The sequence below is a fragment of the Hoplias malabaricus genome, chromosome 17, assembly GCF_029633855.1.
Source record: "Hoplias malabaricus isolate fHopMal1 chromosome 17, fHopMal1.hap1, whole genome shotgun sequence".
In the NCBI taxonomy this organism is placed as follows: domain Eukaryota; kingdom Metazoa; phylum Chordata; class Actinopteri; order Characiformes; family Erythrinidae; genus Hoplias; species Hoplias malabaricus.
This window is the reverse complement of record NC_089816.1, coordinates 8832732-8859827: the sequence shown is the minus strand read 5'-3', so window position 1 is coordinate 8859827 and position 27096 is coordinate 8832732. Positions and strand designations below refer to the sequence as shown.

Sequence of the window (27096 nt, the reverse complement as noted above, 5' to 3'; positions counted from 1 at the left end):
CAGAAACCACAAAGAAAAATTAAAACTTGTTTTAACATTCCATAAGGACTGTGTTTCGAGGTTTCACGTGTAGGTCAACAGGTCCTTATCCCCCAATCACACCTGGTCACATTAATGATTCATACTATTGGCACAGCTCTGGAATCTACTTGCAGAGTCCTTTCCACAAAAACAGTAAACAAAGAAAAGAAAAGAAAAAAATAAGTTTCCACCAGACTCAGGTGCTGCTGTGTAGTTAACCATAGACCATACAATGTGCTTCAGAAAAAACAAGTTTTCCTTTAAGTGACTCAGTGTTTTCGACCTTCCTAGCTGTGCTATTTTGATCTCCTATTCCTTTCTCACACTGAAATGATTAATAACCACCTCAACTCTCAGTCCTTTCATTTTAACTGCACTCTTTCTTCTACCTCTCTTTTCCCTTCTCTTAGTCTCATTGTTAATTACAGTTCATGAACTACATGATCGTTAATCTTTCAAAAACAGCTTTATTGCAGCTCTCCACCTCCTCCATTATAAGGTTATTATAGTTGCACTCAGAGGGCTGTAATTGAATTGAAAGAAAGTTAGGCTGAGCAGAAGTTAGAAATGTGCTCCAAGGCGCCATTTTTATTATTTTTTTTCACTGGGTGGTTAATACCACTAGTTTTTTTCTTGTTCAAACATGACTTCAGTATTTGAACATTTATTCAAAGGCTTGTGTTCCGACAGAAAAAAAATGCTTACGTGGATCTGGATAGTTTGGCGACATCTAGCGCCAGCAGGAGGGCGGAGGGATACTCTAAGGTTCATCTCTGGTGGTTAGTGGCAAGATTAAAATACGAGCTTTATAAATAGCGACCCCAAAAGAATGTATTGCCGTTTTCTTGCCTTCCCATAATCTAAATATAGTGAACGCCACGTCATTGCAGACTTTAAATGCTTGTGTGTAAAATTCGTCAGCCTCGGGTCTGAGGATCACAGCAAAAACAGGAAAAGACAAATCGGAATCTGCAAAATTGATCTGCAAGTCTGAGGCTGCGAAAAGTGGATGTGCCAAATGCATATTCTGCTAACAATATCAAAAGGGCACTGAAAGCTATTATGTCATCTTAAAGTTAAGATTTTTAATAATGTCACCATCTGTTCAACTGTTGAGACATGCCATAGTTCAGCTTATTTGGAAATGTCTACAAACATTATGCTAGAGTGACCAGATCTGAGATGGTGAAAAAGAGGACACGTCTCGCTGCCGTTGTATGCTTAGCTGAACCTATGTGTGCTTTTAGGTTCTTTACACCTTTATTTGCTACACATGGGAAAAATGATCATTTCATTTTTAATTCATCCGAGAACTTATATTTACTTTTCGACATAGCTGCTCGAGATGAGGGTAGGTACATGAGCTTTGCCTGACGTAAACAAGGACTACTGACGTGCAGACTGACCAATTAAATGTTTACAGAGAAGGTTATGGACCAATAACGGTAGCTCTACAGTCAGACCGTCCAATCAGAAAATTTTAGGCTACTTCACCACGCCCCCTTCTCACTCAAGCGAACCAATCGGAGTAGGGGAGGGCGGGACTAGTTTGTGAACGAAACTTCTCGAAGTTCTATATAAGCTCTAGAAAAACAAAATCCCGGACGTTTGTGAAATTCCGCCCGGACATTTTTAAGTCTAAAAAAGAGGACATGTCCGGGTAAAAGAGGACGTCTGGTCACCCTATATTATGCTCAATAAAATACTTAGCACCAATACATTTCATGGCTCAGCCTTGCGAATGCAGCTAATGTGTTTAGAATATTACTGCAATTTATGTACAGCTCCATAAACAGAGCATTTAATACAATAAAAAATAAAATTTCAGTTGAAGTAAACGTGTTTATAAGTGAAACGTGTCTTTGTAGTGACAGTGAAAGTGGCAGTGGATCATGCATACAAATATGACTAAATCATATCCACCTCCAGAGGGCAGACATTCCCAGCATCCCACACCCGTTAACTTAATGACAGTCATTGTTATTTAGGGCCTGTTCATTTTTATACTGTTGTTATTTAGGTTTGCACACGCATTTGCAAGAAATCTTCTAGAAGAAGAAAAAAAATGTTAAATTTCTAATGCATTTACCTTGTTAACTCAGTCATATTAAGTATGATTTATCAAAATATTACTATTTAAAATAATATACTTGATTTCCTGTAATTATTGAGTGAACTAATTATTTACATTCCCCCTGAGCACTTTTCAAACATGTTCCAGTGTGGAAAAATATGTTAAGACTTACAGATAAACGTATTTATTTACTGATAAATCTATTGATTTATAAAATGCCTGCACAATGTTCCTTTCAAATAAAATAGTTATCACTTTTTACACAATACAAATTTATTTATTATATTACAATGCATGGGTGGTGCAGCAGGTAGTGTCACAGTCACACAGCTCCTGGGGCCTGGAGGTTGTTGGTTCAAGTCCAGCTCCGGGTGACTGTCTGTGAAGAGTGTGGTGTGTTCGCCCTGTGTCTGCGTGGGTTTCCTCCGGGTGCTCCAGTTTCCTCCCACAGTCCAAAAACACAGGTAGGTGGATTGGTGACTCAAAAGTGTCCGTAGGTGTGAACGTGTGAGTGTGTGTCATCCTGTGAAGGACTGGCGCCCCCTCCAGGGCATGTTCCTGCTTTGCACCCAATGATTCCGGGTAGTGTCTGGACCCACCGCGACCCTGAACTAGATAAGCGGCTTCAGACAAAGAATGAATGAATAAATTACAACACACAACACACAAACACTTATAACAGCTGAAGGAAAATGGGCAAAACAAAAATGAATGGCAGAAATGATGATTTTTAGATTTTGTCAAGTTTGTAGAACTGTCCCCTTTTTGTCCCCGTTTGTCCCCTTTCTCAAAAGGACTTCTGCTGCACTTTCTCTAAGTGCTATTATAAACAGCGATGATGTATTTGTTAATTTAAGCGAAACAGGAGAGGAATGATCTCCTAGGACTCATCTTCATTGAGCAGCATGTTGGGGACTCCTTTTGAAATGGGGAATTCTCTGCCAGATTCTGGGCACTGCAGGGACCCTTCAATTACCTCCACCTATGGACAATGGAGAGCAGAATAGTAGTAGTTTTCTGAATCAGTTTATCTGTTGTATGTAGAGTCATGTATCACCTATACCTACTTGTGCCATGGCCTCTCACTCTCTCTCTCTCACACAGCTGTGAATGTATTTTACAAAAAAGATTCATATCTCACCTCTAAAAGAACTGTATGAACTTTGCGTAAAAATTCTTCATCATCCTCATAGTTTGACGCGGGTGTGTTTGGCAAACCCTGACGGTGTCCCAGCTACAGAGACAGACCATTTAATCAGTGATAGCACTGGCAGAGTGTAAAGCCATTTTGAATTGTGTGTAAAATGGAAACGTAGGCGGACTCACCCCTTCTGCTGCTTGGATTAAAGCACTCCACTCCAGCTTTGGGATCATCCGGCTCACAAACTGGGGGTTAAACTCCACTTCATTCACTTTAACCTCTGCTGCCTTTGAAAAGATCCAAAATAATTCACAGTATCAGCAGAGTCCAGTAGTGACCCCTTCCTCTGAAACTTTAAAGGGGAAATGCAGCCTTTTTCTTTTAAATATCTACACTTCTAATGTGTCATACAATTCAAACAAGAGACAGGCGTTAGCTAAATGCCTCTAATAATTCACACAGTTCTTAATGGTTATATTTTCGAGAGATTATTTCATATTACATATTATCACAATTATGCAGAAAACTATTGTATCCCAAGTAGTGAACGGTTGGTCGGTGAGAGAGACCCTGAGACGGTATACGTGTTTATCTTACCTTTATGAGGAGTGGGTAACCTTTAGTCACACCTTTAACGTGCGATGTCAACATGTTGTGTGTTAAGAGCTTCATATCTGCAATCAGAATTTTATAATTTAAAGATGCCAAGAAATAACAAGTTTGCTTTCTACTACCCCTCACGTGTACGTCTTCTTCTGTGTTTTAACGTTGGCCGCAAACATTACGGACCCTATACCGCCACCATCAGGACAGTCACTGTTACTGCGAATTAATATTTCCCTCTGAACAGTGGATGAAAGACTTGAGTTGGTGTATTACTCTCTGCATTGATTTAATGATCTTCGATGTCTTGTGAGTGTAGGCATGGACAGCTAATTCGATGTTTAATGCTTGCAGTAAACATTGTCTTTTTAGAAGAACTTTTTAATAAAAGTAGTGCCAAGTATCACTTACTTTAAAACTTCATTCTTAAGTGTACACTTCACTACCCTGGAGCAGCTGTATATGAGATTAGAGCAGAGCAATACCATGTTGTTTAGTGGAGTGTAAAGCACTTGTCTTTAGTGGAACTCTGTTCTGAAAGAGATCACCCATTGCCCATTGAATGAGCTGGAGTGTTAATGATCCGGAATAATTAATCTACTGGGTTGATACTGTTGGGGACTGAGTGGCTGAATGCAGTCAAACCCTCACTGCAATATCTAACATCATTTAGTCTAAGCCATCCCAGAATAGATGTACTGCAGAAAGGGGACAAACTTCTCAACACCCTAAAGTTCAGAAAGAATGTTGGATGTGTCCTTAAACATTTGTCCACAAAGTGAAATATTTTAGTTTCTAAATCTACACTTAGTAAATATGAGGCCTTTATTTAAATGTATTTTATTTTTTTTATTAATTTGTTTACACATTGTCTTTGTATTATACAGGCCATTGTTACAGCTTATAATATAGCAGTAATTACAGAAAAAAAACATACTGAAAGCTGAGTCACAGCCAATGGTTCACCCCAGTAAAACATATCAGCTCACATACATGCAATTGTTCACTCATCCACTCATAAGACACTGTATGCACACATACATACAATCACCTTAATTCCCTTAAACTGCATTATGTATTTAACAAAAAGTGTAAAATATTACCCATAACCCCCTTTCTGACCTTTGAAATCTTTTCATAATACAAACTACATCATCATGAATATGATAATCTTTTTAAAGGTTCTGTAAATCTTAATTACAAAAAAATTTAATATTTCTTTAAATTTAGGAAGGCAACAAACAAAACGCAAAGAAATTTTAAATTTATGAAAGTGGGTAGATGAAGGCTTTCCTGCAAGAATAAACTCAATAGTACCTGAAAAGGGAAAAGTATGGAAGGACAACATTTATACTGGCATCAGGATTAAACCAAAAGTGAAACTTTTTAAAAATTTTAAGTTTTAACATTGAACACAATTATGGCACAATAACACCGGGGGGTGAGGTGGGGGTGTGTTTCTTAAAAAGAGTCAAGGGTTATTAAATAAATTCACATTCCCATTGTTTTATGGCAAGGCCACCTTTATGCAGTCACCCACTTTGACAGAAATGTGTGTGTCATATCCCTATATGGACCAGACAAACAATGTTGCAATTGTTATAGCTGACAAAAAGAAATACTGAACAATTCAAACAATTAAAGAAAGAAAACAAAACATCCTAGATGCCCTGTGAAATCAAAGAGGAAAAAAAAAAAACTAGTAGCAGGTCATTTGGTAAATGGATAACAGTGTTCAAGATTGATATGATTGCATACTTTCAGATAAGTTGAAATGGCAGCGAATTGCACTTTGCTACCTACAGAAAGCTTCACTTGGACCAAAGTGCACAATGAAAGTGTTTGCATTTCATGAATGTGAAAATGTGCAACTAACATCAGGAAGCCACTTAAACATCTCAGATTTTGCTGAATAGCTGACTTTTTCTTCATCTCTGGATTAACGCACACACAGACTCACATTTTCAATTCCAAAAGTTGTCACTCCTCCATTCACACTAGCAAAAAAAAAAAACATTTTTGTAGCTATTCTGTCAATTATTCTTGGCCTTCTTCTGTGCGCCATTTCAAGAAATCTTCTTTCCGAGCATCAGGTTTGATTTGGTTCCGCATACCCCCGAGCAAGTTGGAGGTTGCCTCAGTGGCCACTATTAAAGGACGCACTACAGTAGGTGGGATCTGACGCAGAACCCCGCCAACTGCACCCGGAAGACCTTTCTGCTCATGTCCTCTAGAAGCCACATCGCACAAGGTCTGAGCAGTGTCAATCACTCCCTAAAGATTTAAAGCAACATAGATCTGTTAGCTTTGGGTAAGTAATGTTATGCATTAAAACACTATCTACTTCCGGTTAATTAGCTGTTTTTGGATTTCAGTTGATCATATTAAAAATATGACACAAAAGGAGCAAAGCTACAGAAATTTAGAGGAAGGAACATGTTTCAATACATTAAGAGATGATAAAAAGCAATGTTTGCATCAACACATGATTTTACAACCTGCAACTACTCAGTAATAGGCATGATAGAACGATACCTCTCTGACAGTGTCATAGGCCTTGGCAACACCTTCTCGGAGGTCAGCTGGTTGAGGGGTCCGTCTGGGGCGGGAAGTGGGGCGTCCTTCTGTGATGCAACGTGTCAAGGGTGGGGTTGGTGACAGGATATCATACACAGTTTCTGCTGTGGCCTACAAAACAAATATTCCAATATAGAACATTTATCTTCGATAACTTTTTTAATGTAAGACTGTAAAGAACTGCGAAGCCAAAATGGTTAAGAGGAAAAGATGATGATGATGATGATGGCTGTAGAGCGAGGCAACCTCCCTCAGACCCCTCCTGTATTTAAATAGTCTCAGTGGCAGAAAGGCAGCTAGTGAAAGAAATCTAACTTTTGAAAACATGTTTATTGTATTGATTATTTTTTGTCGAGCTTGTGGCTGCCAAGTAAAACATCTCATGCTGCATGGGTCTGTTAGATCATATTTTAATTGTTTTTTTTTTTTTTGTACCTTTTGTAAACCTTTTGCCAGTACTCTTTAAACAAACATGAGGATTACTAATTAATGGTTCGACAGAAAGACTCAAATTTTGAAGGGGACAGTCTAAGGTAAGTTCTTGAATGTATTTTTTGTGTGAGAGTTGCTACTGGGCTCTTCAGGCTGTGTGACACAGCAATTTTGTTTGGTCTTCAGACTCAAACGCAAAGTATTTCCATATGTAACTTTTTTTTTTTTTTTTCAACCAGTCGCAACGAATCTGTTACTACTTCTGCCATTCCTTGTGTTGCTGTTTTTTTTTTTAGTTTTCTCTGCTTATTAGCATGCAGGCGTATTGTGGTGACCTTGTGTGGTCCTGTGATCTGTAAAACTTTCTGTACCTCTGGTACCACAGGAAACTGTGGTTTTCAGAAATCATGGTATCGACTTTGTACCAAAGTATTGGTTCTTGTGACTGTTGAGAAGCTTGAGTCTTGTATAAAGCAAGAATAAATCAAATAGTTGACAAAATCTACTTGCAAAACTACAACAATTAGTATTTTCAGTTCCTAAATGATTAAAATGTAATTTTAAAAGAAAAGGTAGTCAAAATGCCCCTGTTCCAGTTTTTTTTTTTGCAGGCATCAGTTTTTAAAGTGCTACTATGTAACAAACAAATATAACATTTGTCATTGAAAACACAGAAAATCTCTTTTCTTTGTCCTTTTGTTTGTTAAATAATAGTTGAAGACGATCAACAGGAGGCTGTATATTTATTACAGTAACATTATAAAAAGTTTACCAAACACTAACTGGTCATTTCAGTGATATAAAACTTCCCTAAGCCCCCTCCAGGGTGTGTTCCCCCCTTGCGCCCAATGATTCCAGGTAGGATCTGGACCCACCGCGACCCTGAACTGGATAAGCGCTTACAGATAATGAATGAATGATTGAATGAAAACTTCTCTAAATATATCCTTTTTAAATTAGTTTATAAACAATTGTGTGTATACCTGTATGGCTTGCACTAGTCTGTTGCTAAGCTCAAGGGCAGCAGAAGCTGTCGACGTGCCAAAAGATGCTGCCCCCCTCTGTAGGCCACGGATTATGCGTCCATCTTTCCTATACTGCTCAATAGGCATCCAGAACAGATCCCGAACCCCATGGACTACAGGCAGGAAGAGATACAAAGAAAGCATTTACGAATAAATCAGGAAAAATTAAGAATAGCCACATTTCCTTTGTTAAACATTTCAATTAAATGAATACAGAAAATTATAATAATAATAATAATAATAATAATAAAAATAATGAATAAATAAATAAAAAGAAAATCAAACTTATGTTTTGGTTATTTAAAAAAAAATCTATAAATAAAATAAAAATACGGAGCCCTCAACATATTGATAATAACAGGACTTAACCAGCTTCTGGGCACTGAGCTCAAAAACTTCAGATATATAGGGCTGACTCTGATCAGGAATAAAGCAGTGCCATAAAATGCATACTTACAGAGCTGGACTACAGAATGCATTGGACCTACACCTCCCAGAATGCCTGGTAATTGATTCTTCCTGATGTCAGTCAGCCATTCATTCACAGCGTACTGAATGACTTTATCAACACCAAGCAGTCTAAGAAAATAACAGAAATGTGAATGTTACTACACCAATATAATCAGACAAGCCTTAGAAAATTATGAAAAATTAAGGAAAATTAGAAATACTATGTAAAATGAAGAGAAGCTTTCCAATCTTTGTAGGTAAGATGATGCAAATGATGTAAATGAAACAGAGCTAATTACCCATGTCTACAGCACAGCCTCTTCAGCTTCAGCTCTGAGCAGTTCAGTTGGGCTAGCCCAATCAGAATCCCTGCAAATGTTCCCTGTGAAACAGATATTATAAATATAGTGCAGTCTCCAAAGAAACTAAAGAGTGGTCATTGATGTCACTGATTATGCAAAATCATCTCTAAATGACAGCTAAACATGATAAAATGTACAGAGGAATAATGTTCCCCAGAGTCATCTGTGCTTGAGTAGAGAACCAAAACAAAATTTTTGACAATAATCTTGGAAATATTAAAACGCCTAAAGTTAAAAACACAATTACAGTCTGCTACAAATAAATTAGTCATATCTTAGCAATAATAATGTTTTATTTCTCTTGCACTTTGTGTGATTTAGTTTATCTAAGAAACTCTAACCTGTTCAATTGCCACGTGTTTCCCATGGTAGTCAAGCCAGATTGGGACTTCTGAAGTAAAACGGAATTCTCTGATAGGAAACAATAAAACAAAGGCATTCAAATCTTGATGGAAATATATGTGATTTATTACACTACTACAGAAAATCCTTTATTCTGTTTACCGGAAATATATTGGCTGGTCAGAAGATGAGGAGGAGCCAGCTGAAGAGGAGCTCTGCTCACTATAAGTTGTCTCCACGGAAGCAGTGAGGTCTGGTCCCAAAAGAGAACCAGTTTCTGTCTCCTCTGATTGCTTTTGTGTAGTGTCTGCTTTCACTATGACAAAATTAGAGACAATATATAAGAATTTGCTGTGGATATAATATTAATCGAATTTAATATTATGCTTACTCTCAGCTGCTGGGTCAATAGGCACATATGGGTTTACCCCGGCAGCCAAGTTACTGAAGAAGTCTTTTAGGAAGAAAAGTGCATCCTGGAGAAGAAAGACAAAAACAATAATACATACAACTTTAGTATTTGCACATTGTAGCTAGCTAAAGCTGTAATGTCTTAGACTGAACAGGAACACTTAAAAGTATGACAGCAACACCATATAATTGTTTCCAGAATAAATAAAATAAATGCCACGTGTTGGTCACAAAAAAATCCCTTAAAAATTACAATATCACAAGATGCTTCAAGATATCCTAAAAAGTAATACCACCAGTTTATAAATTCATATAAACATTATCAATAACAACAGCATATGACAAAAGCTTTAATTCGGCTTACCTGGTCTATATTGAGTCGGAGAGGCAGCAAGCTTATTCTCAGACAACATTCTGGTCCTCCAAGCCCAGATTCAGGAAGCACCTGCAGAGCCTTCACAGTCAACTACAGCAACACATACAAACATATGTTAAGCATATATTGTATGTTAAACCTATATCAGAGTTACATTTAATTAAATATTACTACAGCCCATCTTCTTGTATCCCTGATACACAGGCAAAATGGTTTGATTCGTTATATGTTCACAATGTTGGTGCAGGCTCCAAAATAAATACAGCATTTTAAAAAAAATTTTTAACTCAAACACTGACTATGCGTGAGCACAATTTCTACAGTTTATGTGGCTTTGAATTGAGGCAAGAGTCTTGTTACTGGTTTTTGCGCACCATGTTGGAGTGGGCTCTGCGGGGCATGCTTTCACTGGTGTACAGGTAAAGGAACTTGTTGATCTGGGAGGAGGCCAGTCTGTCTCGCACCTCCAGCTCCTGTACAATGAACACCTGTCGTGAGAGAGGCTGCTCCCCAACACCAGCCCCTTCCATGTCCTGCCCTGGGACAGCAGGAGGTGCCACAACAGGGTATGACTCATGCTGAAAACTGACCTGGAGTGAGAAGTGGAAAAATCAGTGAATGCTGCTCCAATCATTTCAAACATTATAATAAAGCCATGTAGCCATGTAAAAACACTAAATATTTAATATTGTGGCAAATATTGCATGTAATCTGGGCCACTGTCACAACTCAACCTTAGTCAGCTGTATCTCCATGAGCAGTGAATGCTGTCGGCTGTTGCCTCCCACCCAGCGCCATGAGTTCTGTGGCCTGGATGAGCCTACAGAACGAGAGGGAGAACCACGAGCCCCTGAAGGAGCTGTGCGGCCCCTGACGGAAAATAAATAAATAAATAAATAAAATCAGAAGACTTATCAAGGGCATCACAAAAAATGTGGCATTAGCTTTTTTTTTGCACTTTCATTTCAGAATTTCCCTGTAGAGCATTAATGGCCCAAAAAAACCTGGTTATAGAAGCACTATTTTAAGCCATAATAACCACTATGAAAGTCATGAGACCTGTAACTTGCACTACCAAATAAGTAGATCAGCAATATTACTTTAAAGTATTTAAAACATATTATATGTACACACACACCAATCAAATGTGTAAAAGTCCTTACCTGTGGCTATGCTGTGTATGAGCTGATGTAGATTTGCCCCCGAAATCTTTGCCCCCATAGAGATGCCAGACAACAGAGACCTCTCTTAATATTACACGACTCTGAGGCACAGGGAAGCGGGAAGGAGCACGCAGAAGGTCAGAACTGCCTCGAGGACGAGAGAAGTAGCCGTCACGCACCTTTATAGGGCCCTCACACAACACTGTCACCACTGGTTCTCCATCTTTTGGCTAAAAAAAACAAACAAATGATTAAAGGACAATATACACAGAACAATCTGTCATTGTATCTATATGTATCTACACACACTGTACATGTAATCAGCTTCACTAACCATACAAGAGCACATTGTAGTTCTGCTGTTACAGACTGTAGTACAACTGCTTCTATATATACACACACACATTCTTGACCCCATTTCATCAGTTTTTTTAATGTTCAGGACCCGCAGGACCACCGCACGCATGTATGATCTTGGGTGGTGAATCATTCTCAGCGCTGCAGGGATGCTGATATGGTGGTGATATGATAGTGTGCGTAGTGCCTGTATGTGTGGATCAGACAAAGCAGGGCTGCTAAAGGTTTTAAAACCTTTGGTGTCACTGCTGAACTGAGAATAGTCCACTAACCAAAAATATCCAGCCAACACCATCCGGTGTCCTCTGTAGAGGAAAAGTCAGTGACAGTAGCTCATCAAAGTGGACCAATGAGGTAGGTGTGTCAAACAGAGAACTGTTATCTGTATCTGATCCACTCATATCAATGCAACACACATTAACATACCACCACCATGCCAGTGTAGTCAGTGGGAGACCATTCAAGCGACCACCGAAGAACAGGGCGAAATGAGAAACTGGTGGACTACAGTCTGTAACTGTAAAACTAATATATAGTAATACATAATATATATATAGTGGATCTGCAATTTATATATAAGCACAAATTGATGAAGTTAACTTACAGGAATACCCATGCCAGGAGCCTCTAAGATACAAAAGTCGTCATTGTCAGTGGAGCCTTCAGAACCCTCCTCTGACATCATGTCTGAGTGAGCCTCAGTGGCTGGAGCAACCAGTCCATCAAGCTCTAACTCATCTCCCTCTAGCACAGGACAACGTGACTTTGGAGCCTCTCCAGGGAATAAGTAGACAGAGACAGGAGAGCCTCGCTTTACAAATGAAGGAGAGCCTGCACAGAAAAAAAAATCTTAATCAAGCTTAGCATATCACATATAGTCCGTCTGGAAAAAATAATACTACTGGAGAAAGATTTGGTATTAGCACTAACAATTTTTGAGCAGCCTTGTTTGTATTTGATTACTATATTTTGGTAACATATAAAACAAAATAAAGGGTGCTAATATGTTCTTAGGGCAGCACGGTGTCACAGCAGAAAGTGTCGCAGTCACACAGCTCCACGGACCTGGAGGTTGAGAGTTCTGTGAGGAGTTAAGTGTGTTCTGCCCGTGTCTGCATGGATTTCCACTGGGTGCTCTGGTTTCCTCCCAAAAACACATGTTGGTAGGTGGATTGGTGACTCAAATGTGTCAGTAGGTGTGAGTGTGTGAGTGAATGTGTGTGTGTTGCCCTGTGTAGGACTGGTGCCCCCCTCCAGGGTGTGTCCTTGCCTTGCACCCAGTGATTCCGCAACCCTGAACTGGATAAGTGGTTACAGAAAATGATTGAATGAATAATATATTCTTGGAAGCAGCTGGGTTATTGAAATGAGCCACATGTTTCATATACACAAAGGAACAAAAACAAATCCACTGATTTTTTCATTACAAATTATCATATGTAATCTTACTAGTGTCTGAGTCCTCTTCTCGTTGAGCCCTTTCTGTGTCTATCAAGGCATCAGTGAGGTCATATTGATTTATTTCTGCAGTCTCTGCTGGTGGACAGGGTGCTGAAGAAACAGCAGTTTCTGAGAGCTGGAGAAAATAACAGTTGCCTGTTTTTCAGTTGTAATCACAAACACAAAATTCTAAAAAGGCATGCATCTAAAAAAACAAACACTCAGTAGTCAGTCATATTCTTACCGGAAGTTTCTGCCCAGCAATTTCAGTAGGGGAGGAATGGCGTGGGGGTGGGTGAAGGTCACCCTGGGAAATAAGGTACTGCAGCAGGTTCACCAAAGCAGCACAGGAGTCAGCACACGTACGCACATGAACCACATTATTTGAGCAGCGCAGCTCAAACAGAGGCTGTGTCTAAACAAGAGTGAAATATCAGGACTAGTCTGAAATATATATATTTTTGTTCATTGCTTGTGTGTTACATTTTGGGACTCACCAATTTGCCCGTGTCATTGCCTTTCCATGTAGTGATAGCCAGCTCCAATAGGTCAATGTCTAACACACATACATAATCTATAGAAAAGGAAAAATTGATTAGAATTGTTGTTATTCTTTAAATAAAGAGTAAACACAGTGTAGGTGTGTTCACAGGAATATAGGTATAATATAAGAAGCTAAGTAAGCAGACATTATACCTCGTCTCAAATCCACTGTCTCGCTGTCACATTTATCTGTGAGGTACAATGCAGAGTCATCCAGGATAAACCTTAAAAAAAATGTCCAAGTCAACAGGCGCAACAAATAAAACCTTTAAAACAGAACATGAGCATATTACAAATAAAAATGCAGTACCTGAGGTGGAAAGTGGCAGTATCCACAATAATGTTACTGGACAGAGAGAAGGATTCTGCAGTAAACAACACTCGCAGTGGAAGATACAGAGGCCTTAATGGGACCAAAACAAATGAAATGAGACAGCAATACAGATACATACATGCACACAAATTATTGCAGGTCATACATTGTCAAATTACAAGATTTTACCTGTAGTCAACTGCACAGGTGGCCAGGTGTGTATGCAAGACTGTGATGATGACAGGAGCTGTGTATCCTAAAATGTCATCATCAATGACATCCAGAAAATCAACCAACTAAAGAGAGAAGAGAGAGATAGATAATAGAGATTAATTGTTATTCAGAAGTGTAGAAAACACACCACTAATTATGCAACCCTTACACTATTAACTTAGAAGTTTACCTGCTCATGCCAACTATGATTGGTTAATGCCATGTGATGTCGTAAAGTAGCCCCTTGGAGTCGAAGGGCAACCAGAAACTCCTGTGGACATAAACACTTTTAAGTAAAATTATAATATATAAATACAAATGTAGGTATGGATTATTTAAATGACACAGAAACCTTGACATTGCGTTGAAGGTCTAACGTGATTCTGATGGCAGTTGACAGCATCTGACCACTTATCTCTCTGCCACCCATGCAACTGACCCCCAACTCTGTGGGATAAATTGTGGGGTCCAGATGGTTTGGGGGAATTAATTTGGCCATTTCTAATCTTACAGGGACAGGGGAATCAGGGACCTCCGCTAAAGAAACAAGAAGATTTAAAGAGAATGTTTAAGAGAGCTATGAATCACAGTGAATGCAGATAACACATAGACAAATCTTATATTCACATTCAAAATGTAAGAAGTTATTAGTAGAACATAACCAAGAAGAAAAAGAACATCCTACCTTTATGGTACAGCTCCACTCTTTTGCTCTCTATTGTTAAGAAATTTAGATTAGGATTATTTTGATGTTGTGTAACACTGAAAATCTTCCCTCCTTCAAAGTCTAGCAACAATTCCCCATGGCATTGTTCCATTCTCCTTCCTGCTTCATTCTTTGAGAACAGAAGAAACAAGATGAGAGACAAGCTCAACAGGTCATTTTATTTTAACAAATAATACTGATTTTTAAATTGTTGTTGTTGTAAATTAGTTATGTTAATTTACTGACCTTGGTATCCATCATGGCCTGGATGCGGCCCTTTCCAATCAGTACCGTTAAACAGAGAAGGCTGAGAGCATGATTAAATTGAGTCTCTGGCTGCTTCTTTTTCCCTGGAACACTTGCTGAATAGTACTGAGGCTCTTCTTCTTCTGAATCAGATTCTACAGAGACAAGGAACAACAATATAACAATATATATATATACACAGTACTATGCAAAAGTTTTAGGCACCAGAGATTATGAGATTTAAAAAGCTATTCATCTGAGCAGTAAGTGTTTATTTGCTTAAAACAAAAACTAACAACAAATAACACCCTTTAGAATAAAACCAAATATCATTATTCCAGTGAGTGTGATATTCTGTGTGTGAATGTGTTGGTTTAACTTTTTCCAAATCTCTCCTCGTGGAGTCTGTATCATTTGAGGTAATCATCCAATACCTAGTTTTACAGGTTAATAAATAAGGATTATAAATAATGTGTGCTGTGGTTTAGAAAATTCATGCAATTCAAGGAGAATCTGAACAAACATTGTTCTTCAAACTCACTCACACCTACTACTTCATAGGGGGAAAAAAAACACACACACGCGGTACTGTGCAAAAGAAGAAGCAAATGTTCATTACATATAATACTGATTTTCTTTCGTTTATTAATGTTTACTGCACATTGTTGTCTTTCTTCCAAGTAATAAAGAATTCATTCCATAATTTTTGAAGTCATCTTGACTTTCCAACATTTTTTACATGTGCCTAAAACTTTTGCACAGTATTATATACGCACACACGCACGCACACTTTGCACAGCAACGCTACTTGAATCTAGGTGTTGGGAAATAAATTATAAGTACTGGACTGCCACTGGGACATATTTGGATATGGTCAAACCAACACATTCATTATGAGCTAATCAAGTCTCAGATAAATATATTTTTAAATCGCAGGTGCCTAAAAATGTGGCACAGTACTTTACATCAGATTTTAAATATAGACTGACCAAGTCTGAAGGCAGATTTGCAGAGTTGAAACTCATCATCCTCAGACCTGCGGTGCTGTGGGGGACTGTGAGAATTTTTGAGGGCTGAGGGTGGGGTAGGAGGGGGCTCCCACATCAACAAATCATTATTTATTCTGAATGGGGAAAAAAAATATTATAAAACAAGCATGAACATTGGAATGAGCTAAAACAGCAAATCCATTTTTTGCAGACTCAGAAATATATCTTGCACAGATTGATAGTAATAAAATGAATAATATTTAAAGATGCATGTGCAGAAGATGGGGACCGAATTAGAAGAAAATCTAATTTATAGCAGAGAACATGAAACAGAAAAAATAGCTTTATAAACGGTCAGCTGTGATTGCCATATAGAATGAAAACTCCTACCTATTGTAGATGCTTTGAAAGGCCTCTTTGCTGGGCAGAAGTATGTAGGCCACAGGTAGTGTGACATCCACCACATACTGACACTGAGCCACACACTGAGACTGAAATTCTTTCATCTCTTCTGGATCTGCAGGGATCACCATCTAAGAAGGGCAAAATATGAAAGATAAGTTGTAACAGTGAAATGACAAGAACAAGTAGTAGATGAGAAAAATATATATATATAAAAAAAGAAAAGAAACAAAGGATTACAGAGATGGAAAACCAAGGGCAATTGATTTGAGTTGTGGGAGAAGTGCTAAAGAATAAATCTGCCTACCTCTTCTGTCTCAAACATGGTGCGGTTGGAGGAAAAGGGAGAGCTATTTTTCTCTCTTAATTCGCAAGGGTTTTCCATAGACACAGAGCCAAGGCCTAGGTCTCTCTTCAGCCCTACACCTTTATCTCCTCTAGTGTCTGTATCTGCTTCTCTACTAACACGAACAACAATCCTGCAGAAAAGTAAATTTAAACAGAATGAGAAAATTTGACATGTGAAATATTTTTGAAAATAAATACAAATATTAAATACAAACAGATCTTTGTTAGCTACATCAGAATGCATTTTATGTTTAGTATACAGTCAATGATAAAAACACCTAGGTGTGTTTTCTAAGCTGAGAGAGTCTGTGTTCTTCTGGACACGGATACAGGGGAAAGAGCCTCCCTCCCATCCTTCATACACTCCTACAAAACAAGAAAAGAACAGCAAACCAAAATATGAACATTATGCTCTGCATCGTAGATCTGTGCAAACATAACAGACTCAGTTTCCACTGTAAAGTAGACAACATTATCCAGGGACAACAAGACAATATAATTGCTTCAGGATAACAATTATAACAAAATATATTTGGATATCCAACAGAGAAAACTGCTAAATGCAAGAGTATAAGTGAGTTCGACCCACTCACCGTGCATGTCACTAAAGGTTGCCTCTAACACCTGTGTGAGTTTGGTGCCAGAGGTAGAAGGTGTCTCTTCCTGTATGTCTGGTCCTTGTTGAGACTTTATCTCCAGGTTTGACATTTCTAGGCTCAGGATCTCTTTACGCACTCCTCGCTCACTAATGGGCCTTCTCTGGTCTAAAGGTCGAAGGTCAGGGATGGGGAAGCGGAGCCTTAGTATCGCATGGGGGGAAATAAGAGTAAAGGAGGAGTGCATCTCTAACAACTGAGTCTGCGTGAGAGAGAGAGAGAATAAAGATATAGCATGTGATTCTATATATACACACTGATGTTGTATGTCTTTCCAAAGTATATGATTTGTCATATCAGACTATTATCTTTTACAATTTTGACACATTAACTTCAGTAAAATTTATGTTCAATTATATGTTTGCCATTTTGGAGGTGTATGTCACTATAATTTATGACCTGTGTGGGTGATGGTTTTGAAGATTGGTTGGGGCAGTGGCTTAAAGCCTGTATGATACTATGCAGTCTGCCCAAGGTGTCCAGGTCTACCTCGGTGGTCAGCTCACACAGTTCTACACGCACAGAGCTATCTCTGCGCACCACACGCTGCTTAAGTCCACTCTGCAAAACAGCAGAAACAAACTAATTACAAAATATGCTAAAAGCAAAAAAGAGACAATATTCATATAAAAGGGAGATGCTGGCACTGGCAAAGTATGATGCTAAATTGTACAATGCAGAATTGAACTTTGACTTCCATTAGTCTAGTTGAGTTGAGCTGTGGTCAATTCCACAAAAGTATACAGGTGGAATATTTCATAACGTAAATTTCATAAGCAAATTAAATGAGCAGGAGCACCTTTCGCTGGTGTTTCTCAGTCAGGCTGTAGTGCAACTGTGCACAGGGTCTGGCAGTGGCTCCTACAGTAAAGAGACCAGCAGACTGGAACTGCAATACCTGAAGCGACATAAAAAAAAAAACACAAAAGACAAATCATTTACTCAGGGTTCTGGGATGCCTTTTCTCTTGGGATGGCCACATGACAGCAAGGGGTCTCTAGCTGCAGGTAATTCAACCTAGAATATAACTTGTGTTTTATGTCATCATCTATAAATCTATATCATCATCATCTATTAACCTAAATTAATTAAAGTTATAAACATATAGGTGTATGTATACATTAGCAAATGGGTGTTCGGTTAAAGTGATGTGATGATGATAATATGATGATGACTTTGAGTTACCCAGATTATAAAAGTGCTCAGTCAAATTAGATCCGTGTAAATAGAACTGAAGTTAAAATCCCTGAGGTTTAATTTGGCACACATTAAAAAATAATTTGAATAAGACAATAAGAAATGTAATATTGCTAATGGTTGCTGCTGATAAAAAGCACCTCAATATACTGAGGGTTGCCTGGCTCCCATAAACACTCCAGCAGTTCCAGCCTGCTGAAGGAGAGGTCGGATGTCACGGAACGGGCGTGCCGTCCAGAGCTTCGCATCTCACATGCCACTTGCACTGCTGCCCCTGTTAGCCTGGAGAAAAGTACAAAAAAAGTACAATGTTAAACAGTGAGGGGGAAAAATGATCAAAAACCACTCCTGTAATCTGTTCAAATATGCCATTTTCCAACCGGATAAACTACATATATAAAAGGTGCATCTCAAAAATGCATAAAAATGTATTTTAATATTGATGATTATTGCTTACAGCCAATGAAAACCCAAAAGTTATCTCAGAAAAGTTATCTCAGGTTGGGGCTCCTTTTGCATGAATTACTGCATCAATGTGGTGTGTCATGGAGGTGTTCAGCCTGTGGCACCACTGTGGTGTTATGGAAGCCCAGGTTGCTTTGATACCATTGATGTCCTTCAGCTCGTCTGCACTGTTGTTTCTGGTGTCTCTCATCTTCCTTTTGACAATACAGGCAAGTTTGCTGGCTGTGGTTTTTAAACTAAGTATTGGGATTTTTCGCTGTGTGGACAAGTGCCACGTCCTGCTGGAAAATGAAATCTACATCTCCATACAGCTTGTCATCAGAGGGAAGCATGAAGTGCTCTAAAATTTCCTGGTAGATGGCTGCGCTGACTTAGGACATGATATATCCTGTGGACCAACACCAGCAGTCCTTTCAAGGTCATCCCTATTGCTTGTGCACCTTTATCTACCACACTATTTCCTTCCACTCAGCTTTCCATTAATATGCTTGGATACAGCAGGAGGGTGTCAATAACTGCCTTCTGAACATCTATCAAGTCAGCAGTCTTCCCCACTATTGTTTAGCCTACTGAATCACATTAAGGGACCATTTTAAAGGCTTAGTCAACCTTTGCAGGTGTTTTGTGTTGATTATTCTAATTTTCTGAGATAATGACTTTTGGGTTTTCTTTGGCTGTAAGCCATAATCATCAACGTTTAAAGAAATAAACACTTGAAATAGATCACTCTGTTTGTAGTTTATCTATGTAATATTTGAGTTTCACTTTTGATGATCTCAATAAATTCTGAATTCTGATGAACCTGTACAAATCCCATTTATAAACTACATGGTGAAATGACTGGCCAAAAACATTGAAATTCTTTTATCTGTACATTTGCCAGTTAAAGGAGCAATTTGTAATATTGACACCAAGCTATATAGTTTCAAAAGCTATATAGTTTCGAAGCTGTCTGCCTCCTCCGCCTCCTCCCTAGTAAAGCCCGACCAGGTTGCCAGTTTAAGGAAAACGGACGAACAAGCAAGAGACGAGTTTAAGAACTTTGAACTGTAAAAGCAAAGAATGTGCCATAATTAACCTATTAGGTGCCATAATTAACCTAATTTCTCTACAACAGCTACCTACACAAGAAAAAACTGCATAAGCAGCTGCCATTTCTCTGCATTTACAAGCCTTTAAGGTCCAAACCCACCTTATATTTAGACTAGACAAGACTGGTGTTACACAATTCTTACTCCTTAATTTGCTTAAAACACTCACGCACCATGGAGAAACACACATGAATGGTATTTACACCTTTCAATCGTGTTGTTATTCATCTTCATCGTATAAAACATACAAAACACAGTCCCACCTTTCAGTTGTCATTATGCCTCATTTTCTTTAAATATAAAATATATAACCTATGGCATTTACTCGTTTTAATCTATGCATAGGCACCTGTACTTTCATATTTTAATGAAATAGTTTGCTGTTACAGGTTCAGGAGAAAAGCCAGCTCTGGCTCTGTTGTGTAATGTTTATGCTTCTAAACTGCCTCCAGCTTTCAAACACTCTCATTTTACTCTGTCTCTGGTCATGGAGAATTTTAAAAGAGCAAAGGGGCTTTTTGGGTATGGTAAAATTTAACATTAATTCTGTTCACTTGGTCATTTTATGGACGTAAGACACTAGGTTTGTAGACCTGGCAGCAGTGGGCTTGGACTGTAAATAGATTGGGCAGAGGCACAGGCAGAACCTCAGAGGGTGGGATCACAGGAGCTCAGTGTTTTAGCTCAGAGAGGCAGCAGTGTTTTAGCTTTGTCTGTTTCCTAATCTATGATCACACACCCTGGACAGATTGCTCTTTTAAATGAGGGAGAGAGGGAAAGAGAGTGTAAGAAAGAAAGAAAGAAAAAAAGTACCTGAGGTGAGAATGAGGGCAAGCTTTAGCAAAGCTTCCCCTCAAGTTTTGAAAATCTCTCTCGCTGAACATGCTGTCTTTGAAAAAGGCCAACTCGTGAAAGAATACATGCGACACTTCAGCCATTGAGGACTGGCCATCAGGATTTATGGGTGGTTCCTGTTCCAGCAGAGTCACAGTGACTCCACCCAGTGAGAGGCGAAACAAGGAATCAGGCTTCATGGACTCTGCTTGGGTGCCATGGGATGAGTGCCCTAATAAAAAAAAAATAAACAGGAGGGCTTAAGATATTTCCCAGAAAGTAATACAAGGCAACTTTTAAAGTAAAAGTTTTTTTAAGACAGAAAGGGAGCATACGTGGAGGCCTGCTACACTGAGGCAAGCTGGATAAGGTACCTGGAACAGGATAACGTCGAGGGCAGTTGAGCATTCCCTGACAAAATAAGAATAAATATTAACATGATATTATCATGTCCTCAAACCAAAGTACTCACAGTAGAAATGTGATAACACAACAATTTAGACAGAGAGTAGAGGTGTGACGCATGGCATAAAACAGATCACAATACCTGTAAACACTTTCATGCTAGACAATGTTATATATTTATAACTAATCAAAACCATCAAATTCTTGGTAAAAATGAGATAATCACATAATATATATGTAGTATTTTATAGGCTGCTTATATGTACAGATTTGCTTATGCATGGAATACAAGTATTATGTAGTGCCTAAGCATTCAACTCTTCCACGGTACAATAAATCATCCAGCATCCATTTGAAATGTTATTCATTACAAAGCCTCTTTACATGCAAAACATAAATGAAGAGCAAGCAAAAAAAAAAAAATTAGAAAAATTACCAAACCTCTCAACAATGATAAAATGACAAAAGACAGTTAAAGACACTATATGGTCATATTGATCTCTTTCATAAAGACCTGTGGAGACAGAGGGTGTGTTTGTGCCAGGCTGCTTTGGCTGTGTATTGAAGACTCCATGTCGCTGTCAGAGAGTTCACTTCCTGAACGTGCTGACATCACACTGCTTGTCATATAACCAGGCCCCATAGAGTAAAACATATCTAAATTATACAGAGAAAAATAGAAGCAATGACATGTAAAATTACATTAGAGTGCAGATTTTCACTGAAAAATATATTTACATACTTTACAATTTAATAGGTATTTTTTGAAAAAAAAAAAAATCACCTCCATTCTCCAGGCCACAGACATAAGGGTCTGCATCCAGGTCCAGGTCTCTTTCTGCCATATCTGTACTGAGCTGCTTACTGAGGTCCTCCTCTATCAACCTTAGATCATCTGAACCCAGAGGCCTACTATGCCCACAAGTGCCAACACCACCATGCATATTGCTGTTACCCTCTGAGAGCAGAAAGAATAAAAAAGGGAGAATAAGGGACAGCAAGAGAGTGTGAACAAATAATGTTAATGGATGGACAGTTAATTTAAAGGTAGGTACCCGTCTCGATGCAAAGAGCAGTCAGAAGGTCTGTCAAATTAATAATCTGACTAGGGGACAGCAGCAGGTGCAGGCAGCCCACCTTACCATCAAGTTCCAGCTAAATGAGTGAAAAAACAAGTAACCAAGAAAGGGGAAAGAAACACACACACGCGTTGCAATGGTTATTTTAAAATGTGAAGATCCAAAAACATTTTGTCCAGTAAATAAGACACATTTTGATTTCTAATATCACACAGAGAATATTTAAGATAAGCCTTCCACCTTGGGGCCTGGGAGCATGTCATTTTGTTTGATTTTGACAATGGTCTCCATAAAACCCGAGCAGCTTCCAATGAGCAGAGGCTCAGGAGGCAGTCTTAATGGCTGAGGAGCAGAGTCTCTCTTCTCTTCATTTTCATCAACATCTTCACTGCCCCGAGTGTATTCAGGAACAAGAGGTCCCTGGAAATAAGAGAAGACTCATGCCTATTACACCAGTATGTCAAAAGAGAACACTAGAGTCTACAGCACAAAAGGGTTGTAGTGGGGGCGGGGAGATATATACAACCATACTGTGTTAAAGCTAATTTTGCTTAAGGTTTCATCATCATATGTTGGTGTCAGCTGTTAACTTTGCACTGTCTAGCATGTTCCCATACACCTTTTACTTGTCAACCACTTTACATCAGCAGCTGATTTATAAACCCTCTATTCAGATTCTTATGTCACATATGACTCTCACCTGTGGTTCTCCAAGCGTCTCATAGAGAAGTTTGACAGAGTTCAGTTGGAGGATCTTGTGGAGGAAGGCTGGGGGCTGGTGGATATCTACAGGCACTGTCTGATTTGAGTCTCTAACAGCTTCATCACAGTAATCTAACCTGAAATATAAGGACAAGGAATAGAAGATCAGTTACAGCATCAGTCAGAATCGATCAAAGAAGAGTGCTATCCAAATGAATAATACAGTATTTAGCTTATATGCAAGCTGCCAGCTTTTATTTTGGAGCATACATTGAAAAACATTATTTTAAACACAAGTTGGGGTAACATTTATTAAATATGAGTGTTTTCCAGTCAATAAATTCCTTATGCCAACCCTAAGGGGAGTATATGTACATACTGTATATGATCTGCGAGAGTACTGTCTTTCAAGAAACCTGGACAACTGATTTCTTTTTCAGTGATGTGAAGAGAGAACACATATAATAAATTGTTGTGATCCGAAGGGTAGCTTCAGGAAAACGATTTAGTATAAAACATTTCCAACCTAATATGCAGATCATAATGATCACTAATCACATAAAAAACTCTCATCGCTTAGGTGGTATTGGTATCCAACTGATGGTATGAATGGTATGAACATTTTTATTTGCTTCTCTAGCTAAATATCATGCCATATGCTCAGTGGCTGTACATATGTCTAATGACAAAAACTGAATTATGGCTGGACAAATCAAATTTATACCCTATGTAAGCCTTTGAGATGAAGGATGTGTGGCTATTGGTAAATAAGTAGAAACGAGGCAAACAGAAATTCTTACCGTGCTATTTGCATCTCTAATGCAACACCGGTCTGGGAATCAATGGGTTGGTGTTCAATTCTCACTATAGTGTCCAAAAAAGTGACTTTTATCCGTCTGAGAACTGCGCAGCACACAAAGAGGGCACGCTATTACAAAACATAATATCCAAACAGAACTAATAGCCATATCTACCACTGCATTTCCATGATATTTATCAAAGTATAACAGTGGATATCAAGTAATTGTTCCTGCTTACAGAAAGAATGTTTATTGGCTTTACACACAATGTCACTCTAACAGGACTAAACACAGAGCTAAATACATACCGGTTTCAATGGTTTGTGCAAACATTTCCAGCCCCTCCAGTGGAGCAGGTGGGTCTTCAGGTGCCTCAGGTGGGTCCTTCAGACACTCCTGGGCAAGCTGCATGCTGGAGGTCATGCATGAGGACCAGCCTTGGGAGTCCCAACTCCCACCTACAAAAACATGGCAGGTAATCTACAAATGATTCACTGCACAGAAGGGCAAAAAAAATCAATAATTGAACACAGGATACATTAGGTCTAATAAACTCACTGGTTCTGTACTTGGGTCTGCATGTGATTTGTAGTCCAGTGACTTCAAGTGTGCAGTGGTCTGTAACAAGTGCTGCCCAGGGTATTGTTACTGCTATACTCTGAACAAACCCTTCAACAATTTCCAGGGGGGCTCCTAGTGAATCCAGCAGTTCATTCACTGCCTACGAGGGGATGCAAATGAAAGGTAATGAAACATAAGAAATAATCATTCACAAAGTTATTTAAAACTTTGCTTGATCACCACTTCATTAACATTCTGGAAGTTACTAATACATTGGTGAGTGATATGAGTATGTATGCGATCAAGTGAGTTACAAGCCAGCACCTTGAAATGCCTTGCATCTAAAAACAGAGAGCAATGTCACAAAGTGAAACACATCTCGTGCAAATGTGGATGCATGTGGATGTGGCTGGAGAAAACCTGACTGAATGCCAAGAAATTCTTACAGAACGGTTCCAAGATCTATTGTAAGGCCTCTTCAGAAAGGACGTGTCGCAAAGGGTAACAAAGTTACTATTAAATCCTTAACTTCTGATGACATTTTGGATAAGCGTGTGTCCACAAAATATTTGGCCATACATTTTAATGTACCTATTGTAATTGTTCTCTATTAAATCATCAGGAACTGTAGAGTCTCAGAAACACTTCATTCTTCAATAGAAGCATTTTTTAAGGCCAAGGAAAAATGACTGGGCAGTCATGATATCTGGCTTAAGAGATTTAGCTTCAAATCTCCAAAGACAAAAAAAGGCCTCCTAAAATGTAGTTGTTTTAATAAGGGTCATTACGTCTCATTTTTAGCTGTTTTTATATAAAGAGGAAATACAAATTTTTCAGTTATAATAAACCATCAGAGTCTGAATAGCCATTCTTTCCCATGGCTATTCGAACTGTGAACCAGCTCTAAACCCAGACTTCGTCCATCTTACACTTTACACCACATACAGGACTGTTAACTGCCCTTAGTGCACAGATTTTTCACTTGTCATTTTTTGCACTGCATTAATTTGCACATTCGAATGCACATTATGAACTTTAATCCACATCTGCATGCCATTAGTTTAGTATTATTTATTCTGAGAATGTCTATATATTTTATTTATATCTATGTGGACAGTCGTCAAAGCATTTCACTGCAAGTTGTACTGTGTATAACTATTTATGTGAGAAACAAACTCGGATATATGTTTTAATTTGATTTGAAGAGGACTCAATTTGTGCAGAGAATCCCCACTGGATTTAGAGCCCAACACCACCCCAGCTCTAGCATAACAGTACGCTAGATATAGTCGTGTTGGTATAAATCTTCTTTGAGCTAAGCAATACTACTTTTGCTACCTTGATATGTTCATATCAGAATTATATGATTATTCTACATATATATCTACAGATATATCTACATATGTAGATACATGGATGTATCCAACTGTGTGATGTGATTTAAGGTGCATATTTCTTAATGTGATGAAGAAGAATGGGTAATTTTAACGTAACAACCTATTTTTAGATGTCTAGTGTGCGTCAGTTGAAACTTAATTATGTCAAATCGATGTAGTGATTACAGAAAATATCAGATCATTCTCAGTATTGCCCAAAATATCGATATCGGAAGAACAACAACCGTATCGTGTCACCTCCGGGTGCTGGCGCTGCACACTTGTCTGGTGTCTCTGGTGCCTTCCTCAGAGCAAATTTCTTTAATAATCTACTGTAGCAAATCGATTTGAAAGCTGAAATGTTTTGAAAAGCGTGACCATCACTGTCCAACTCTCCCAACAGCAGCTAATTAAGAAAACACGCATTACATCTACCAATAAAAAATGTTTTTGATCTACACACGTTTAACTATTCTGCATACTGTCACTGTTGTTCTCAGCTTTCCAAGAAATTGCGAAACACTCCCGAGCACGATGACGAGGCTGAAGAAGGCTTCGTATTCGAATATACCGTTAACATGAACATACCGCACCATTTAAGGTGGAGCGAAAAACTGAAAATAAGAAGCCAAAATCAGGTTCGCTACGTGTCTCGTGATTGTCGTTAATATTACTAGGTGAACTTACCCACACGTCCAGGTTGATATCTTTAATGATTCCACTGCCATTGTACAAGTCTAAACTTAGCTGTTCCAAGCTCAAACGCTCCTCCAAGAAGTGACCAAGGTAATGCTGTAAAAGGTACCGACAGGCCCGCTTCTTTATTGAGCCCGACCAAGGGAAGAGCCACCGAGACATAAGTCCAGAGAGAGAGGGGAAAGGGAGTAAAAACGGCAGTGGCAACAGTCCTCCGGTAACTGCATAACAATAAACACAGTATTTTCTATTTAAACGCGTAACGTAACAAGCAGACGATAAATAGGGGAGGCTAGCTAGGAGACTTCCTTTTCTCTGACAAAAATATGTCGAAATTATTCGAAAAATGACAATTCTGTAGTAGGAAATAATCAGTTTCTTCTTTCCCTAAAATGAATCGCAATGTAATACAGGTTGTTTTTGTATTGTTTTATAATTATTTCAACTGTGAGCGACAGGTCCTCCTCTGCGTTTCTCCTTGTTTATTGTTTTCATTCTCAAGACTGGAGAGTGGAGCGACGTAATTGCGTCATCACGCAGTCTGAAAGGCAACAAAGAGACGCCATTTTGAGAAGGTCATAATATATTAAGGCGAAACGTTTTTTTTGACTCTCTGAGTGAATATAAAGTGCATCCTTTACACAAATACGGGTTTGTTGATCTTGTCGTATTGTGAAACAAATGTCCTGTACCGTGGCAC

The 27096-nt window shown here is 38.6% G+C and overlaps 2 protein-coding genes across 2 annotated transcripts; both read right to left on the bottom strand.

Moving 5' to 3' along the window:
• Window positions 1-2301: 2301 nt before the first annotated feature.
• On the bottom strand, window positions 2302-4030 carry trmt112 (tRNA methyltransferase activator subunit 11-2). The gene is made up of 4 exons (XM_066648562.1): window positions 3834-4030; window positions 3422-3523; window positions 3237-3329; window positions 2302-3077 (listed from the first exon to the last, which is right to left on the bottom strand). Exons 1-4 carry the CDS (start codon window positions 3906-3908, stop codon window positions 2976-2978), a joined length of 372 nt encoding a protein of 123 aa, XP_066504659.1. The 5' UTR covers window positions 3909-4030; the 3' UTR covers window positions 2302-2975.
• A 671-nt stretch (window positions 4031-4701) lies between these two features.
• Window positions 4702-26880, bottom strand: atg2a (autophagy related 2A). The gene is made up of 42 exons (XM_066648560.1): window positions 26388-26880; window positions 24322-24484; window positions 24072-24221; window positions 23764-23866; window positions 22962-23100; window positions 22502-22681; window positions 22238-22337; window positions 21967-22140; window positions 21697-21839; window positions 21113-21188; window positions 20757-21009; window positions 18528-18669; window positions 17990-18088; window positions 17590-17751; window positions 17128-17392; window positions 16813-16900; window positions 16494-16665; window positions 16175-16317; window positions 15785-15918; window positions 14796-14950; window positions 14529-14679; window positions 14196-14380; window positions 14034-14114; window positions 13820-13926; window positions 13628-13720; window positions 13471-13541; window positions 13272-13348; window positions 13019-13189; window positions 12784-12910; window positions 11939-12165; window positions 10978-11207; window positions 10549-10684; window positions 10189-10404; window positions 9803-9904; window positions 9419-9503; window positions 9190-9343; window positions 9027-9096; window positions 8623-8705; window positions 8331-8452; window positions 7832-7986; window positions 6375-6527; window positions 4702-6113 (listed from the first exon to the last, which is right to left on the bottom strand). The coding sequence occupies exons 1-42, from the start codon at window positions 26556-26558 to the stop codon at window positions 5877-5879; spliced, it is 6045 nt and encodes a 2014-aa protein (XP_066504657.1). The 5' UTR covers window positions 26559-26880; the 3' UTR covers window positions 4702-5876.
• Between the last annotated feature and the right edge of the window lie 216 nt (window positions 26881-27096).

Coding starts and splice junctions, on each gene's coding strand:
- atg2a (XM_066648560.1), bottom strand. CDS start 26,558: ATGTCTCGGTGGCTCTTCCCTTGGTCGGGCTCAATAAAGAAGCGGGCC. Junction 17,393..17,589: donor CAAAACCATCACCCACACAG/GTCATAAATTAT, acceptor TCTCTCACGCAG/ACTCAGTTGTTAGAGATGCA. Junction 9,344..9,418: donor TATTGACCCAGCAGCTGAGA/GTAAGCATAATA, acceptor ATTTTGTCATAG/TGAAAGCAGACACTACACAA.
- trmt112 (XM_066648562.1), bottom strand. CDS start 3,908: ATGAAGCTCTTAACACACAACATGTTGACATCGCACGTTAAAGGTGTG. Junction 3,330..3,421: donor TAATCCAAGCAGCAGAAGGG/GTGAGTCCGCCT, acceptor CTGTCTCTGTAG/CTGGGACACCGTCAGGGTTT. Junction 3,078..3,236: donor TTCATACAGTTCTTTTAGAG/GTGAGATATGAA, acceptor CATTGTCCATAG/GTGGAGGTAATTGAAGGGTC.